General features: G+C 47.3%; 1 protein-coding gene and 1 non-coding gene across 5 annotated transcripts in view; one reads left to right on the forward strand and one right to left on the reverse strand.

The window, feature by feature from the left end:
- The window catches only part of LOC149371575 (solute carrier organic anion transporter family member 4A1-like), a 203366-nt gene extending 184257 nt beyond the window's left edge, over positions 1 to 19109 (reverse strand). For 3 of the 4 annotated variants that reach the window (XM_089565855.1, XM_089565856.1, XM_089565854.1), the window contains exon 1: positions 17726 to 19109. In XM_089565855.1, the coding sequence (XP_089421981.1) occupies positions 17726 to 18277 (552 nt within the window). In that variant the 5' untranslated portion in view covers positions 18278 to 19109. The remainder of the gene's footprint in view (positions 1 to 17725) is intronic. The other variant, XR_016286898.1, reaches the window with a different exon arrangement.
- TRNAR-UCU (transfer RNA arginine (anticodon UCU)) lies at positions 12441 to 12513 on the forward strand. Its single transcript has one exon. It is a non-coding gene; the product is annotated as a tRNA-Arg (tRNA).
- Positions 19110 to 19368: the final 259 nt, after the last annotated feature.

Consider the following 19368-nt stretch of genomic DNA (forward strand, 5'->3'; position numbering starts at 1 on the left):
TTACAGTAACTTTTGAACAACTACAAATGTGCGCTCTGTTGTCCCACTTCTCATGGCTTTGATCAAACCTCTGGACATTTATTGGCACTGTATCAGGTGAACCAGCTAAGAAAAGAATTCACTGTACAGGCTGTTGTAAATAAATGAGGCTAAACATTAGTAAATGCCAAATCAGCCTACCCGAATGTTACAAGCGATCTGTTGCTATTTATCGGTTTTCCCCTTTTCAATGGTAGTTATACATAAGGGATGCAGTCAGAAATAAAATTCCAATAAGGAAGTGTGTTAAGCTGGCAGACAAAATCTCGCCATTGCTATTCACCGCTTGTTTACAGGAGGTGTTCCGAGGCCTGCACTGGGAACAGTTGGGGACAAGAGTTAGCGGAGAACACCTTAGCAATCTGCGATTCGCTGATGGCATTGGCTTGCTAAATCCTTCAGGAGATGAGCCGCGCAGCCTGTTCAATGAGTTAGAAAGGCAGAGCAGAACGGTAGGTCTTGAAATTAACTTTCAGAAGATCAAAGGACTGTTCAATGGGCTCCCAAGGGAGCAGCAGTTCACAATTGGTAGCCAGGTGCTGTAAGTGGTAAGGGAATACGTCTACTTCTTGCAGGTAATGGCTGCTAATCCGGATAACGAGAGGGAAATAACAAAGGAAGGAATGGGGTGGACAGCATATGGCAGGCCCTCCGAGATTATGAATGGCAGTTTAACAATATCCCTTAAGAGAAAAGTACATAACAGCTGTATCTTACCGCACTCACCTGCGAGGCAGAAACGTGGAGGCTAAAAAGAAGGGTTTAGATTAAGTTAAGGAAAACGCAGCGATCTGTGCAAAGGAAAATGGTAGGTGTAACGTTAAGAAATGGCAGCGGGCAGAGTGGGTGAAGGAGCAAAAACCCATTAGTGACGTCCTAGTCGAAATCAAGAAAGTTAGGGAGGCGCCTGAAAGTTAGGGGGGCGGATGAGATGACAAGTTTCCGGGGATACGGTGGCTGCACCTGGCAAAAGATAGTGGTAATGGGAGATACACTGGAGAGGCCTTTGTCTTCCAGTGAGGGCAGCCATGCTGCTGCTGCTGCTGCTGCTGATGATGATGATGATGATAATACATAGGGGACCTCCCCTATGTAAAAGGAGTAGGCGTCGATGTGCAGCGTTGCCGAAAACTCCCAGCTTACCTGCTTCCATTAAATGACGTGACCAAGCGGCCGTGAGAGTTAGTTCACTTACCGGCAGCAATGGTTACCGACCTGCTGTGCAGTACGGGAATGAGCAGCGCTCTGTCATGTACCTTTGTTTCGTTATCTTTATGTGGCACCGGCGTGTCAAACACCTTCTATTTCTCTCAGCCACTAAGCTCAGAATGGTAATGGATTGCGTAGTCTACCATTTGGGTAAGACGTGATCTATAGACTGCGGATTAGGAACAGATTCTCGAAACTCCACGACAAGTGGTCAATGCGAGGCCAGCAATGTCAGTGTTTGCTGATGTATCTTCAGTTTGCAAAGGGGAAAGTAACGTTCACGCAATCGTTCCAGGAGATCTAGTGGAACTCGCGAGCGACGACGTAATACGGGGATGGCAAGTAACAGATGGTGCGTCGTACGGATGAAACTAAATATTTTTTTTCGGGCACGGTGAAGTGTTAAGTAAGACGAGTGTGCCAGCTCTCTTCGGGTGACAACCGTCTCATGGTGTCAATCCTGGCGAGCAGGTTTTCTGCACGAATGCGGGGGCCTGTTCCCGCGAAATTCGGCAGCCGGCAGACGCCGATAACAATGCATCCTAATCACGAGCAGCGTGGGAGACCTCGCCGCTTGGCCGCCACAAAAACATTCCATTATGTGCGTAGCAAAGCCCCGCAACACGAATGCGTAAACGCATTTCCGTGTACCCGCTGAGCGATCGAAGGAATGCCATGCAGCTTTTCTCTTCGGTGGCAGCCTTGAGCCGCGTTGCACGTAGAGCTATACAAGGCAAAATTCTGAGTCTTGGATCTGTCTTTCTAGCACCTATTTGTTTACCTTGGCGTAGGTCGGCCGGGTTTCGAAGATTAGATGTTGAAGAGGCAGTATATAGATATTCCTGATAGACGGGTCATGTATCCAGACCGTCAAATGTGTATGCTCCCAGAAACCTATATCTCAGATGCGCGTTGAAGCAGACGAAAAATGGCTGCTACGTAGCTTTTCCTTTAACTCTGCATTTCTCATGACGTACTATACGCCTTTATGATGTAGAAACAGTAAGCACATTTATTCGAGTGAGTTTCTTGCACGAAGCTGGCAAACTATTGTAAAGAATGATACTAAGACATTCAAAATGAATGTCATTTTGCAATATTTTGTTGCTTTTGTAGAATTTCGCTTCTTCTGAATGGTAAGACGAATAGACAAAAAAGCATGAAGGATACTCAAAATCAGTGAGAAGCCGCAGTATGTGAAGATTTTCCCTTCTTGCATTATTTTTTCCTGCGCGCCTAGGATCAACCTCACACTTGATACCAAATAAGCCATACCATACTTCTTGTAGGCTGTCCAGCTTTTCTTCCAAAGATGCCCCTGCCAGTATAATAAAAGGGCAGTGAAAGGCAGTCAGAAAATACGGCGCCAGAGCACTACCGGCTACACAGCGCGCGTTTACTTTTGCTGTGGGATCAGGGATTTAAATTACCTTGGTGTTATTTGTCTTTGAATAACGGTCCAGAATGTTTCTCAAGAATACCGAAATTATCAATATGAGCTCAACACAGGCCTTAAAGAGGACTGCGGCGTCTCCTTCAAGTTACCTGGTAGCACACACGTCGCACGTTTGGCGTGGTAAACAGCCGGCGCATCGCGGAATCTGACGGAAGGCTGAGGTTGCGAATTTTTTTCCATCTCGCAGTTGCAGATAATGTCACACTAACGGCGCATCAAAGTATATCGTGAAGGAAGATGGAAAAAAGTGTAGAGCTCCAGCCAGGTGGCTGTGCAACCGCACAGTCTAACCCTTTCGCCTTCATCATGCAGATTTTTCTGTTCATCGTTCGCGTGGCCATCCCCGCCCTGCTGTCTGCGCGCCCTGGAACCGCAGTGTTTTCCGCGCATGCCGATGCCAGCAACAACAACAGCCCCTGCTGCAACACCGCAGCCATCATCTCTCCATTTCCCGGACCGCCCCTCGGGCAGCACTGGACACTACCTTACCCCTGGCAAGCGGAACTGCGAGCGACATCAACAGCGGAAGCTATACAGGAGCAACGCCCGTCCGCGCTGCTCTGTGGGCTCGGTGGCTATGCAACCGCACAGTCTAACCCTTTCGCCTTCATCATGCAGGTTGGTAACTTCTACAGTCTATTTGCTAAGAAAACTAGCAATTATCTCTTACTACAGCTACCGAGCCCACAGAGCTGTGTCTGTATTGGTGTTGAATGCGTTCAGGTTGTTCGATCCTTGTTACTTTTGGCTGGGGATATTGAAACAAACCCGGGACCTGATTTTGAAACCGTGCTTGCTGAGCTAAAGAAACTGTCTTCCGGGCAATCTACACTTCTCTCAGCGATACAAGACATGAAAAAACAACTTACGGCTACTGACACGGCAATCGCAGACTTAACAGCACGCATGTGTATCCTTGAGGCACAAAACCAACTTATCACTGAGCTGCAGTCGCGACTAGACTCGATGGAGACAGCGACAACAGAAATGTGTGCTCTTATAAAAAACCTTGAGGCTCGTGTTGACGACGCTGAGAACCGGTCACGTCGAAACAATGTAAAATTTTATCGTATCCCTGATAATGACCCCGCAGAAACTTACACACAATCTGAGGAAGCTGTAATCCATCTTTGTTCCACTACCTTAGATATAACAGTTGCTTCAAACGATATCGAGCGCGCCCATCGCCTCGGCCGTCACACAGCTGGAAAAACCAGACCAATAATCGCAAAATTTCACTCCCACAAAACTAAGCTGGAAATTCTGTCTAATGGAAAAAAATTCAAAGATACTGTATATAGCGCCGGTGAAGACTTCTCGATGCCGTTAGGAAGACCCGAAAACAGCTTATCACCTTTGCAAAAACCAAATCTACAGCTTATAAACTGAGCTATAAAACCTTGTTTATCGGTCGCGCACGGTACGTTTATGACGAATCCTCGGAAACTGTTAAGGAAATATCATAGCAGCCATCTAGAAAAAGCACCCCACAGCCTCACCCCACGCCCGCGTCCCGGCAGTCACCTCAGTCTACTCTTTCTTTTTCCGTACTTTTCACTAATTTCCGCAGTTTCATTTCTAAGCGGGAAGAAATCTCGAGTCTTGTTCGTTCGTCCAATAGCAACATCTTCCTACTAATTGAAACGTGGCTGACTAGCGAAATTAACGACAATGAGGTCCTGGCAGACTTATCTAACATTAAGCTTTTTCGTAAGGACCGTCAGGGGTCTCGTGGCGGAGGAGTGCTCATTGGTTTTTCTAATGATTTACCATTTTCAATGATTTCCATTTCGTCTGATCTAGAAATAATGTGGCTTTTCTGCCGTTGTCCTCCTCAGTCGGTTCTTCTCGGTGTTTGTTACAGGCCCCCGCATTGTACTCCGGACTTTTCAGAGAAACTTACTAACTTGCTGTGTGAACTTACTGCTAAATATCAAAAGTCGCATATACTTCTCTTTGGTGATTTTAATTTCCCGGATATTGACTGGAGTACTAACACTGCTTCAGCATCAGTCACGGTGGAAGCCAAAAATTTCATAGAAGTGTGCCTGAACTTTGGCCTTACACAAGTTATCTTGGCGCCAACAAGAATAACACAAATGAGCGCTAACATATTAGACCTACTACTCGTCAGTCATCCCGAAAGTGTTAAATCAGTCACGATTCTTCCTGGAATAAGCGATCACGAAGTAATTCATACCGATATAGCCTTAACTCCGCTTCGGAACCAAACTTTTAAAAAGACGATCCGTTTGTACGATAAGGGTGACTACGCAGAGATTAATCGTGAACTAGACGCTTTCTTTCAATCTTTCCGAACTAATTTTCATATTCGGTCTATCGAAGAAAATTGGACTATATTTAAGAAGAAAATTACTGAACTAACTGATCAGTTCATTCCTAAGTTCACCTTCCGAGAGACTTCACAGAAACCATGGTTCACTAAAACGCTAAAACGTTTGGAGAATAGAAAGAAGCGTCTATTTCGCGCAGCCAAAGCAAAAACTAACCAGGCGGCCTGGGACAAGTATTACGCAGCCGAAAAGGCACATAATTCATCTGCTCGGAACGCCAAACGTTCCTTTTTTAACAAAGACTTGCCCCGAATACTACACACCAATCCTCGAAAATTCTGGGACACCATCAACCCAAAACACAAAGGCGATATCGGTGTCACAAATGAAGCAGGAGACGTGCTTAGTCATGCAGAGTGTGCTCACATGTTCAATGTTGCATTTCAATCAGTGTTCACTAATGAATATGATGCCCCCTTTTCTGTGCCAAACACTTTTATTTATAATGTTATGTCACGTGTTGAATTTAACGCATCGGGAATTCTGTCACTAATCGATAAAATGAAACTTTCATCTTCGGCCGGTTTCGATAATGTCAACGCCAAATTTCTTAAGAATACGAAACTCACCAGTGCCAGTTACTTATGCTTGCTATTCCAGCAGTCACTCTCTTCTGGCCAACTTCCTCGTGACTGGAAAAATGGGAAGGTCATTCCAGTCTTCAAATCCGGTAACACAAATTCTCCATTAAATTATCGCCCCATTTCTTTAACAAGCGTGCCTTGCAAGCTAATGGAACACGTCATATTCTCCCATGTCATTGCCTTCTTGGATTCGGACAATTTTTTTCATCCTGCGCAGCACGGGTTCCGGAAAGGCTTTTCTTGCGACACTCAACTAGCCCTTTTTATGCATGACTTGCATGCCAACCTAGATCTTAACCTGCAAACTGACGCTATATTTCTTGATTTTAAAAAAGCCTTCGATAAAGTTCCCCACAAACGCCTGTTGTACAAGTTATCTAACCTTAATATCGATCCTAATAATGTTGCATGGATTAAAGAATTCCTAACTAACCGCACTCAGTCCGTCTTTGTAAATGAACACACTTCCAGCTTCCTTCCTGTAACATCTGGCGTCCCTCAAGGTTCCGTACTAGGTCCCCTTTTGTTTTTAATATACATAAACGATTTGCCCTCGCATGTGTCTTGTAAAATTCGCATGTTTGCTGACGATTGTGTTATTTATGAAGCAGTTAATAACAATTCTGATCAATTATCTCTCCAAAACAACCTTAACAAGATTCGGGATTGGTGTAAAATTTGGCTAATGGAGCTTAACCCTCACAAATGCAACGTACTCTCTTTTCATCGCCGCCGTAACCCGCTCGTGCCCTTCTATCACATAGACTCCGTTCCCGTGCTGCCAGTAGAATCATACAAATATTTAGGCGTAACCTTGTGCGCTGACCTCTCCTGGAAAACGCATATAACTAACATCATTTCTTCAGCTAACAAATCCCTTGGTTTTCTAAAACGTCATCTACACGATGCGCCCATGCATGTTAGGTTATTAGCTTACGAAACACTTGTGAAATCGAAATTAGAATACGCATCACCCATTTGGCATCCACATCAAGCTTATCTAACCAACGCATTAGAAATTTTGCAAAACCGCGCAGTCAGATTTATTCATTCTTCATATCATTACAGCACGAGTGTTACATATCTGAAATCGCTTTCAGGCATACAGCCACTCGAGCTGCGCCGCCGCACAGCCAGTCTTTTATTATTTCACAAGTTCTTTTACAGCCATCTACGAACTGCACCCTACATGGTCCCTCCGGCACGCATATCTCACCTTACTCTCCATCAACTCCAGATCAGCCGTCCACGTGCACGCACAGTCACCTTCGCAGCTTCATTTTTTTCACGCACCGCCGCGGACTGGAATGGCCTTCCCGCTGACATTGCAACAATAACCTGTCCCGCGAACTTCGCACGCAGAGCTAACACCTTTTTGTCATCATCATAACGCATGATTACTCTGTCGCACCAAACGTTGTACCCACCCCTTATGTAATGCCCCTGAAAAGGGGTCTTTAAGGAAATAAAATTAATTAATTAATTATTTTTTTTGTATCAAGCGCATCTAAATTTTCTTTCGTCTGCGTAGGCTATGTAGTCAGAAGAGAGCTGAAAATGTTTGGCTCAAAACGCCGTACTTCTGAAGTCTCCCTTCTTAGAGAAGAAAGTCCTTAAAGTACGCGAAAGTGCCATTCTTCTCTCATTCGATCCCGACCGCGGCGGCTGAATTTCTTGAAGGCGAAATTCTAGAGGCCCGTGTGCTGTGCGATGTCAGTGCACGTTAAAGAACCCCAGGTGGTCGAAATTTCCGGAGCCCTTCACTACGGCGTCTCTCATAGCCTAAGTCGCTTTGGGACGTTAAACCCCAATAAACCAAACCAAACCATTCTAGGAAAGAAAACGCAACATAACGCACTCTTTCTTCATATACCCAACGGAATTCAACAGACACTGATACCAAGGACCGTAGGGGATTTTTTTTGTCAATTTGTGGTGTTACTTAATCAGAGATTTAATAGTGTAACTGATCTATCCCTCAAAGATAATTATTAAGACACAAAAAAAAAAATCTGCATGCAGAGGTAGGCTCCGAACCCAGCCCTCCAAATTTCGCGTCCGGTGCTCTACAAACTGAACTACGGTGACGGCTGGCTAGCCTTCTGCTTTGGGGGGTATTTATTTGTTAAGTAACCGCACCTTGCGAAAATTCTCCAGTGCAGCCATCGTTCATAGCCGCAGACGTATTATGTCCTGTATTACCGCGAGTGCCCCGTAGAAACTTGACCGAAGAATGAGGGAGAAAACTGTGCGAGAACCCTCTATGCTACTCCTGCATCGGCTGCCAGATTCGAGGCTCTCGTTAAAGTATTAAGCAGATAAGTGAATGGAAAGGGGTGCGGGTTATGACATACAGGAAGGAAGCCAACAGCCACTGGAACCAAGAAGAGTAAGGGACGTTTTTTGTTTACCATTTGTGTTTTTACTTAATTGGCGATTAATAGTGTAATTAATCTATCACTTGATAATTAATAAGAAAGCAGAAGAAAAAAACAACAAGAAACCGCCGTTGTGATCCGAACCCACGACCACCGAACTTCGCGTCCGTTGTTAGACCAACTGTTCAAAGTCGACGCTGTTCAATCTTCAGGTTTCGGGGGTATTTATGTGTTGTGTGTGAGTGTTCACCAGCGCCACCCTCGTCCATAGTAGCAGCCGTTTTACGTTCTGTATTACCGGGAGTGCCACTCAGAAACGTGATCGAAAGGTGAGGGCGGGAACTAGCGGGAACCATCATATGCCGCCCATGGCATCAAGACTGCCAGATTCGAGGCCCTCGTTAAAGTATTGACCAGACAAGTGAAGGGAAAAGGGGTGCTCGTTATGACGTAACCGTACTAGAACGATGAGTTGCAGCGGAGCATGCGAGGTGGTCGGCACGGTGACATCAAGTTTTGTACTATTTAACAAGAACGTACAGTCTTTGTCAAAAGTTTAGAGCCCAGGGGGTTTGCTTCTAAGCCTCGCAGTGGGACTCCTGAAGCATTCGTGGCAGCCCTACCCATTGGAGGAGGCAGGACCAGAAATCACCTTACCTTCAGCAAATTTGGAGCGCTGGAGATGCATTACGAACCAGACAGTGTGCTTCAGAAGCAAACCCCCTGGGCTCCAAACTTTTGACAAAGGCTGTACATCATGGGCGCTCCGATGTGTCTCTAGTATAAACCATAGGAAATTTTCTCAGACTACCACGTTCATCATCTGCACGCCGGCAGATTTGGGAGGAATGTAGCTGCGGCCATTAAACATTCCCAGTGTCAGATGCACGTTCGCCGTACTCAATCCTGTTTTCACACGCCGTTATTGAGAATAAAATATTATAAGCTTGCATATTTGGTGAAGGGAAATTCAGTCGGTGAAAGCACCTTAGCAGACTGAAGACACCTTACGTTGGACAGCGTCTTCTGACGAATGTTGTTCGGGGCAGATGACTTCGGCTGCCTTGTTTACACGCTATGGTAAAGCGTATATTTTGTGGTATTAGTTCCGTAAAATTGAAGTGCAATGGCCTGCGAGGTACAAAAATTCCAGCCTCGAAGTGTTGGCGCCAGTAGCCTGAGAGGAATCTTAATGTCGTATGCATCGATGATTTGTATTCTGTCAACGGTGTGCTGGAGAATTCTAGAAGGCCGCCGCTATTTACTTCTCTATCTTTTGATTTTTTATGTCACTGAATGAAAAAATTGAGCAAAAGAGCAGGAGGTTTCGAACTGCGGTGCCATTATATATACTTTTCTTCACGCGCTTGTGCCTTTATGCTATGTATGCAGCCTCATCAGCATTCCTCGATCTTTGGCCGGGTGGTACGAGTCCCGAATCTCTCACCCCTTTTGTTCTGGGCATGCTTAAGTTTTCTCACTATTCTTACGTCACTAACGCCAGTCCTACAGAATGCGACGCGTCTGGCACTCAGTTTACTGGTCACGGCCAGCTGCACAGAGGTTCGTAAAGTTTGCTGCTCGCGGGCTGTGGATTGGGCGGTAAAACTCACGTTTTCGCGACAGGCCGGATGCATGCAGAGGAATTCCTCAACTATGGGAACAAACGGCTGACTCTGGTCCAAAGATTTATGTCTAGGCCTGACAGCGATTTTGCAAATGGACGAATGAGAGCGAAAAGTCGACTCACGAACGTACAAGAAAAGCTCAAAAGGACACGACAAACCTGAATTTGTGATAGAGAGAGTGTGTGGTAGATGGTCCTTGGCGATCACAAATGGAACAAGGGAGGGGAAAACCTCAGGTTGCTTGAGGCAGCTCAGTGCTGAGACATATCTGCGATTGAATGGTTCTGCTTATCCGCAGCAAGAAAAACCTATTTCAAATACCTTAAGCGTTCTGAATTCATTTATGTCCATAAGTTCACTCAGATGATGGAAAAGCAAGGGGGATTAGTCATAAGCCGGACGGATCTCGAAGCTCTAAAAGGCATACGTAGACAAGGACTCGTCAGTAGTATGCTCAGGCTACCCAGATGCCAGCGCAGCGTTTGAGGGCCTCGACACCAATCGTTGTAAGTGGAGGCACCATTCTGGGTAGCCGAGATTTCGCGAGCATCTTTTATATAGATAAAGCTTCCAAATTTCTCTCTGAATTAAGGCTTCACTGCTTGGCAACAGTATTTCACACAGCTGTGGCCTAATTAGCTTAACCAGTTTTCCGGGATGGTCTGCCTCCGATATGAATGCGCTGGCAATATCAGGGAGCAAAAAACAAGCAAAGCTTCATTAAAGGGACAGGGTAGGCCCTATACCTGCTACATCCTTCGCATGTTTGTGACCCGTTTTCTCAGTATCTGTTAAAGTTAGAACAATCATATTGGTACCGTTGAAATTAACTCTCCGTGTTCTCTTTACTGAAGCAGAAGTATTTTGTAATAAAAAGAGGCATTTTTGTTCTTGTTCTTACTGAAGCTAATCATTTTTTCAAGCAAAAATGGCCAATGACTACCTTGTGAAACAAAATCTCTTGAACTAATATTTATAATTTTGGTTCAGTAGATTGTTTTCTACGCTGCAATAATGTTGGCAAAAAATGATGATTCTAGCTGCTGCAGTTCCAGAGGAAAAGTGGCAAAAGTTGCGAAAATCGACATTTCGAGATAAATAGCATTGAAGTAAATAAAAGCATTTTATCCCAACCCTGCACGCTTTAAATGCATGCGGATGTATCAGATCAATAACCACCAGCCTCGTAACCACCTCCAGAGTCAATCTTTCTCTTCTTCGTTTGCTGCCTTGCTTTTCGGGCCTCTTTTGTAACCGGCTGTGCAGCCCTGTATGCAAAGTGCAGTCGTCTCTCCCAGCAGCTTCACCTTTCCCTGTGCATTGTAAGGCATGCACAATCCTCGCTTTGACTTCATAGAGGCCCGGCGTTGTCTTTTTTGACGTCTGGAATTGATGTGAAGAAGAGCAACTAACGCAGTTGAGAGAGCAAGTGCAAGCAACGCCAGCTCATCGTGCTGTGTTTTAGAGCTGCTGCACGTCCCCACTGCACACTTTACACGCACAGCTTTCACGATGGCACACGAAAGCATGTCAGGGTCAATCAGAGCTTAGCCACGGTCAAAAAACGCGTTTAGGTCACCCATTTGTGCTTCCGAGTGTGACAGCTTTGAAGAAGACGCGCAGCGGCCGCTGCGTCCAGCGTCGGAATGCATTGCGGTCACTTGGTGCCTTGAGGAACGAACTTATGGCAATTCCCGTGATAGCGCCGCTTTTGAAATAGCTTCTTCGTCTTCGTCATATCATGAGCGCTTAGAATGCAGCCTCAAAGCAATAAAAACCGATTTTGACCGTGAAAAAAGGCTATAGAGAAGCAAAACAACGCGAGTCGCGAGATATAGCGGCAGCATCTGAGAATTGTTTTGGCTAAAAACGGAACGCTAGGTATTTACTGCTGTTGCCAGGCGAGCAATAACTATTCTGCTAAACACGAAGAAAACGAGCTTTTTTTTTTCTTTTTTTTTTCTACCTAGGAGACGTACGGATCTCTCATAGGTGTCAAAGGAGGCGTGGTCGGTCACCACATAGGTTTCAGAAAAGGTCAATTTTCTGGGTAAATAATTTGTGCACATGCAAGTGACCCATTGGGAGTCATGGAAGAAAGATTGGGGAATTCCAAATATCGAAAAAACAGAAAAATTGTTTTTTTTTGCAATATATTTGCCTACCCTGTTCCCTCAAACACTGGTGTGTCGGAATTTTACCGCTTAACTTCCTGTTTTTGCTGCTGCGGTTACAACTGGGCGCCAGTAACAAGCTGCCGAATGCTCGAAACACTCGAAGGATGACTAAATAATTAGTTACGAAAGTGCATTAATATAACAACACTCACCCTAATTTATCTCGGATCTCAAGCTGTTCTCTTGGAGTATGCTTCTTTTGGAGTACCCTGGTTTTAAGATGCTTACTTCCGTGCACAATGCTGAAGTGAAAACAGCAGATTAATTTTTGTTCTCCCCAGATTGGATTCAGCGGCAAATTTCATGTAAAGTTTCACTTTTACATCAGCTGAGGCACACTTGAACTTCTATGCTACACCCTTCGCGTTCGAGTGGTGCTGTAGAGTGCTCCCTTCTGCAGGTTGAATTAATTCTGAACTGACGATGACCTTTCAGACACTTAGAAGGCCAGCAAAACACCCGCCCTAAAAAAAAAAAAATTCTTTCTTTCCGCAGAATGCCCGTTACATGCTGAAGTTCAGTGCCCGCAATGAGAGATTTTTCCCGCAAGACAGTGCACGTGGATATATGCTTTGTATACAAAACCATGTAAATAAATACCATGAAAGAAAAAAGATCCCTGTGGCGCAGTGGATAGCGCGTTGGACTTCTAATCCAAAGGTCCCGGGTTCGAATCCCGGTAGGGATGGTGCTTTCCGAGGAAAAGTGCAATGTTTTGGAATTTTATTTTCTGCATTGTCTACGAATAACTGAAAAGCTTTGCTTCCTTTATCCGAATCTTTTCGTTGATTCACGGCACGGAGGTAAAAAGAGTGGCAAGGTGGATTCATTCCTTAATGCCTTAATCAAGGGTGTAACACCCACGCACGAAAATAACGCGGTGAAAAGGCTGGAGGAGACCCTAGAAGCTGCCTTTGTTTGTTAGCAGCAGCTGCCAATATATGCCGCATCTAATCGCAAATAATAATAAAAAAGACTAACTTGACGATATCCAAAGAATTGTATTGCGCTTTTCGAGTAGCGTAGGCGACAAAACATTGTAGAGAACGGCTCCATCTCTTTTTTTTTCCTGAGGGAAGCCTGTTATATATCAGGTGCTGATTTTACAGACCTATTTCTCACTACACTTTCGACATTATTATTAGGAACGAAGGTGCGTTCACAACAGTGCCTGTAAATATGGCATCTATCAGTCTTTTGGAGGAATCAGGCTTTCTTGCGCAATCGGCCATATATTAGCGCCGCAGAAAGCGCGAAACACTTTCCCTCCAGTGGTCCCGGGTTAGAACCTCTGAAAAAACGGCGTACTTTACCACCCGTGCTATATTTGCAACAACTCGTGAACATATCGTCAATTTAGCGCGAATAATGAGATGCCTTAACAGGAATTTTGACTGCTACTTTATGCGAGACCAACTGGCAGCAATTTTAAGGCTTCGCAAGTGCGTGTAGTGCCCTCACTGTAGCGAAAGAGTGCGTGGCATATTAACATTGTGGTGCACTCATTAAGCCATGAAATTATTGCGAAAGTGCACAGAACTGCCAATTCGAGAAAACGAAGAAGTGGCAACGGTAGTATGCTGAGAAGAGAAATATTTCTGTATTTTAGGAATCACTCACTGCAGTGGGCTCTCTTAGCGTGCCGCACATACTCCGAACTTTCTTAGTATACGTAGGGGGCTAACACTTCGATAGACTCACTATGCAAGACTTGCTTCATTCTGTTCGCAATTTTCTTGAATGAGGGCCTCTTCTTTGTTCATATTGGAAAGAGTTTCACGTCCTTTTTTTTCTCTGCAAATTAGACAGCGTTTCTAGTTAACATAGTGCCGGTGTAGCCAGAGTAGGCGCATCTGGAATTTACGTCTGCTTCTTTCGAAGCAATGTGTTCTGCAGTGGGCGAAGTGTTATTCAAATAAAGGAGCCCAAACCCTTCCTGGACTACGTCTTGATAACACTATTAACGGGAAGAGTTAGCTAACAGGGCAAGAAAAACAAAGATAAGGTGCGACTGCAAGCGCTACTAGGATCTCAGCCTAGCGAAAAATTTAAGCGCTGGGAATTCCACGGACGAACACGCTGTGGAAAAGAAGTGTTTCCGCTGTTTCTGGCGGATTCTTGGCATACGCCGCCTGCCCGTCATATTTAAGTCTATACTAGAATAGAAAGAGGGTGGGTTATGACACGGGGAGAGACAGAAAAGCCTTAGTGTAAGTAGCAGAGCTGGGTCGCTATATATGGGCAGCAGAGATCGGACGAGAAGTTGGAAAACAGAGATAGCCTTACAAAAGCACAGTATATGGGAAAAATTAGAGTGGTAATTCAAGCTGTAAAAAAGTGTTAGTGGCGTTAATCTGGACTTCTAATCCTTTACATGTGTGTTTAGGAAAACTTTTTTCTGACGGCACTCTCCGGAAATCAGCCTGAACTCTAAACCTCATCTTTCGATCGAAAAAGTGGTGTCTCGCGGTCCCTCTGAGGATAATTTAATTTAAATATAATCGAAGGCGGCAGAAACAAGAAGAGCAAATGTGTATAGCGTAGGCAAATATGGGCTCGACTGCTAAACTTATGGGTTTGATTTCAAGAGCGGACGTTAAGGGGTACCTTGCATACATTGTTATTTGCGACTAATGCTTCCCTTTCGGCGCCTAAATATCACATGAAACGAATAGATGCCAGAAGCGACTTTTTTTTTTTTGGTCATGTCTTTCAGCCAGTTCGCACGCGCACGTTCGTGCTTTTGAGTGGAGAGGGAAACATTCACGTACAAACTAAGGGGTAGTTTCAACAGGAAAATGGCGCAAAAGACGTGGACAAAAGAGACAAACACGACAGGACCAGCGCCAACACAATGGCTGGTTCGGTGCGAGAGCTTCGAGACAGTAAAGGGCCCAGTGTAGAAGAAATATGCTCAAGAAGAACTCTAGTTTGGGCTAGTTGGTTCATGATTCAACAGGAAAATGGCGCAAAAGACGTGGACAAAAGAGACAAACACGACAGGACCAGCGCAAACACAATGGCTGGTTCGGTGCGAGAGCTTCGAGACAGTAAAGGGCCCAGTGTAGAAGAAATATGCTCAAGAAGAACTCTAGTTTGGGCTAGTTGGTTCATGATTCAACAGGAAAATGGCGCAAAAGACGTGGACAAAAGAGACAAACACGACAGGACCAGCGCCAACACAATGGCTGGTTCGGTGCGAGAGCTTCGAGACAGTAAAGGGCCCAGTGTAGAAGAAATATGCTCAAGAAGAACTCTAGTTTGGGCTAGTTGGTTCATGATTCAATAGGAAAATGGCGCAAAAGACGTGGACAAAAGAGACAAACACGACAGGACCAGCGCCAACACAATGGCTGGTTCGGTGCGAGAGCTTCGAGACAGTAAAGGGCCCAGTGTAGAAGAAATATGCTCAAGAAGAACTCTAGTTTGGGCTAGTTGGTTCATGATTCAACAGGAAAATGGCGCAAAAGACGTGGACAAAAGAGACAAACACGACAGGACCAGCGCCAACACAATGGCTGGTTCGGTGCGAGAGCTTCGAGACAGTAAAGGGCCCAGTGTAGAAGAAATATGCTCAAGAAGAACTCTAGTTTGGGCTAGTTGGTTCATGATTCAACAGGAAAATGGCGCAAAAGACGTGGACAAAAGAGACAAACACGACAGGACCAGCGCCAACACAATGGCTGGTTCGGTGCGAGAGCTTCGAGACAGTAAAGGGCCCAGTGTAGAAGAAATATGCTCAAGAAGAACTCTAGTTTGGGCTAGTTGGTTCATGATTCAACAGGAAAATGATTCAACAGGACAGATGGGGACGGAAGCCCACCATGCTGTGCGGGTAGAGGTCTTGCTCCGCCATGTGGTGGGTGAGTCGAGCGAGTGCGACGTGTTCGAAAAGCTTGCCTAGGCATGAGGTTAGTGAAATGGGACGGAGATTTGAGGGTGTAAGTGGTTTGTGGGGCTTTGGTATGAATATGATTTTGGCATGACGCCATGATTGGGGAAGAGTGCCCTCCTGCCAGCATTTGTTGAAGTACTCCGTGAGCTGGGCGATCGATTGATCGTCCAAATTGCGGAGCATGGCATTAGAGATCCGGTCAACTCCTGGGGTGGAGTTAGAACGGAGAGTCAGGAGGGCCGCTCTGACTTCTGTCTCCGTGATCTCTGCGTCGAGGTTGGCATTCGGGGCGCCTGTATAGGGGGGCAGGGGGTTTGAGGTACCGGGAGTTGTATGTGTGTTTCTAAGTATATTAATGAGTGCGTCAGGAGAAAGGCCGGTCTTGTGTATAAGGCGTGTGACGTGGTGTTGTGTGGCTGTTTTGGATTGCGTGGGGTCAATTAGATGACGGAGGAGTTGCCAGCTACGTTTGGAGGACAGATTGCCAGCCAAACTGTCGCAAATCTGACCCCAGTTTGATCGGCAGAGCTCCTCAGCGTGCTCAGTAATTTGTGTTTGCAGTGCGGCCAGCCGCTTTTTAAGGGTCCGATTGAGCTTTTGCCCCTTCCAGCGCTCTAGGATGGTATGGTGGGCCTCCCAAAGGTGGGCCAGGCGAGTGTCGAGGGTGGGCGTATCTGTTGTTGTGACAAGGGTTCGCGTGTGTGTGGAGACATCGTTCATGAGTGATGTCACCCACTGGTCGATGTCTATAATGGAAGCGTCAGGGAGGGCCGCCCGTGCGGAGCGTACAGCATCCCAGTTGGTGATTTTGTGTGTTAGGTGACGGGCCTGTCTTTGCTTGTACGGTACTGTAACGGAGAGGATGTAATGATCGCTTCCTAATGTATGACGCGTTGTGGCCCACGTAATACCAACAAGGTTGCGGCTCAGTGTCAAATCCGGGCTGGTGTCCGCGCTGACACTGTTACCAATCCTCGTGGGGGTGTTAAAGTTGTTGTGTATTGTGAGGCGGAGCTCTTGTACCAAGGACCAGAGACGCCGGCCTCGCCCAGTGGTGGTGCGGTAGCCCCAGTCAGTATGTTGACTGTTGAAGTCTCCTCCGATAATCAATGGATGCTTGCCTGCAAGACGGTGGAGATCTCGCAGTAGCGTTTCCAATGAAGCCATCGGGTGAGATGGTGGGTGGTATATATTGGCGACAAACATCGATGGTAGTGAGTGTGTATCTTGTATGATTTCTGTAATTACGCAGGGCGTCTCGGAGGTGATGTAATGAGTTTGGTGTGTAATGGAGCGATGTATGAGTGTGGACGCCCTGGGTGTATTCGTGGCGTCCGAGTGAACAGATGTGCAGCTAGGAAGTGTGGCAGGGCTATGTGTGTCCTGAAGGAGAAGGATGTGGGGCGTGGGAAGTGTGGGGAGGAGGAGTTGGAGGGGTGCGCGCTTGCCCCGGAAGCGGCGGCAGTTCCACTGAAGAATTGATAAGGAATTAGGAGGGAGCCCCGCCATACTGGAGCTTTGGTGGGGTGAGGGCAAGTGGGTTGGTTGGGGAGTTCTGTGGGGTAGGTGGGCTGGATTGATACGGCGGATTGAGGTGTAGCGAGGGAAGGGCCTGCTCTATTGTTTGGAGGCGGGCGTCGTACTGTGCAAGGCTCATCTCTAGGGTGTGCACCATGCGCGTAAATGCCGCTTCAATTTGTTGCTCGAACCGCTGGGAGAGGTGGTCGATGAGGTGATTGAATTTTGCCTCTAGACGCGCGTCCATCTCAGCGAGTTTAGCATCCAGGCGGGCCTCGAGGGATGTCAGGTCGGTCTGGGTAACGGGTGTGGGCTCTGTTGTTCGTTTTTTCTTGGGTGGGGGTGAGGGTGGGGATTGGGAGACGGACTCTTCCACGTTTTCTGTTGTTGTTTGAGGTAGTGGAGTGTGCTGGGCGGGAGGGACGGTTGGTGTAAGCTGTGGAAGGACGGAGGTGGGGGTCTGGATAAGAGAGGTAAGACGACTCACCTCGTCTCGCAGGGCCTGGAGCTCCCGGTCACGGGGATCCACCTGTGTGGGCGGAGGGGCCGGGGGCTTGCTGGCATTGTTGACTCTGCCGGCCACTCTGTCCGCCCAGGAAAGTTGACGAGCCTGTTGGTCTTGGCGGCGGCGAGATGATGAACGCGACTTGCTGGACCGACGCACGTCGGTGCGGTCCGCGTCTCGGTCCGGTGTGCGGGAGATGTGCTGTTGCAGTGAGGCGGGTGGAGAGCGGCGTCCCCTGCCTTTGCATCCTCTAGTGCCGGTCATGTGGGCGCCTCCACATAGTATGCAGGCAGGGGTGCATGTCGGAGTGTCCTCTCGTGGGTGGGGGACGCCACACCTTGGACAGTTGTGTGTGCGCTGAAGGGTGCACACGTCCGAACGGTGTCCAGGTTGACGGCAGTTTGTACATGCGTCGAGGTGTCCTCTGTAGGGGGTGCAGTTGTGGAGGCCGCCTCCGTAGGAGATGGCTCTGGGCACCGGGCCCCCCCCGGAAAGTAATGAGGATTGAACGGGTCTGTCCCATGCGGCGTGCATCAATGATGGGGGCCGTAGGGTTGCCCACGATGAGGTCTTCTAGAACCTGTGTCGGGGTTTCCTCCCAGTAGGCGTTGGTAATAACTCCCCTTACTGCACCATCCGGGGAGGCGATGTAGGCACTGACAGCGTAGGGTTGGTTTCGAATTTTGAGCTGTTGAATGGCGACCAGGCGAAGCGCGTCAGCTTGGTGAGGGGTGCTCATGGTGCATGTGTTGTTTATGGGGTGAATGCGCAACTGGGTGGCGTCTGGATCTTGGATGTCCTTGGCCGCAGCTATCAGGGCGAGGCGAAGCTGGCGCGGTTGAAGGTCGGTTAAAGAAAGGCCTCCGTTCGAGCGGAAGACAATCTTGTAATCGCCCGCAGGTAACGATGGCTGGCGTTGCGACCTTTGCGCCGCGAGACGCGCCGCTCGCAGCTGGGACGCTTGGTGTATGGAATGTGTCGGTCGTGAGCCGGCGCTGGCGTTCGCCTTGTCCTGGATCTTCGGCGCATCTTTTTGGCGGGTGGGTAGGTTCAGGATATGAGTCCAGTCCCTGGGATTGTAGTCCTTGGGGTTGATGGTCTCCCCGAGCACCTGGACCTCCATGCTCTCGCTGTGGGTGAGGTGGTAGGTGAACGCACGGTGGCGCGAGGCCTAGTGCGGCAGCTGGTCGGTTAGGGGTGGTTTGCGGCCCGTGGGCCCACGTAGGAGAGACCGTCGGCCACCAAAGTAGAGCTGATCGTAGTGCTCACCTTTATGAACGGTGTAGTGAAGAGGTGGGCACTGTGGGGCTCGTACTTCGAAGAAATCGCCGTGTTTGTACGGAGCCGATGCGTAGCGCGTTCGCACTCACCGGCCCCCTAGCGGTCCGCCTGGCTTGTTCAATGGTCAGGTTTTCATGAGGTTGACAGTATATCAAATATGGGAGTGGCTCGTTGGGTCACGAGCTCTGCACGCGCTTATATGCGGCGTTACTTGGGCGTGGTGTCAAAACAATTTCATGTCAGACCCTGGTTCCGCCATTTCGTAAACAGTCGCTTTTATTTAAGAAGCGAACGCCGAAGTTATACTTTCACTCAAAATATATTTTAGCACTTTATTCGCTTGC

The sequence above is a fragment of the Amblyomma mixtum genome, chromosome 1, assembly GCF_055824585.1.
Source record: "Amblyomma mixtum isolate Tamu chromosome 1, ASM5582458v1, whole genome shotgun sequence".
NCBI classification, from domain to species: domain Eukaryota; kingdom Metazoa; phylum Arthropoda; class Arachnida; order Ixodida; family Ixodidae; genus Amblyomma; species Amblyomma mixtum.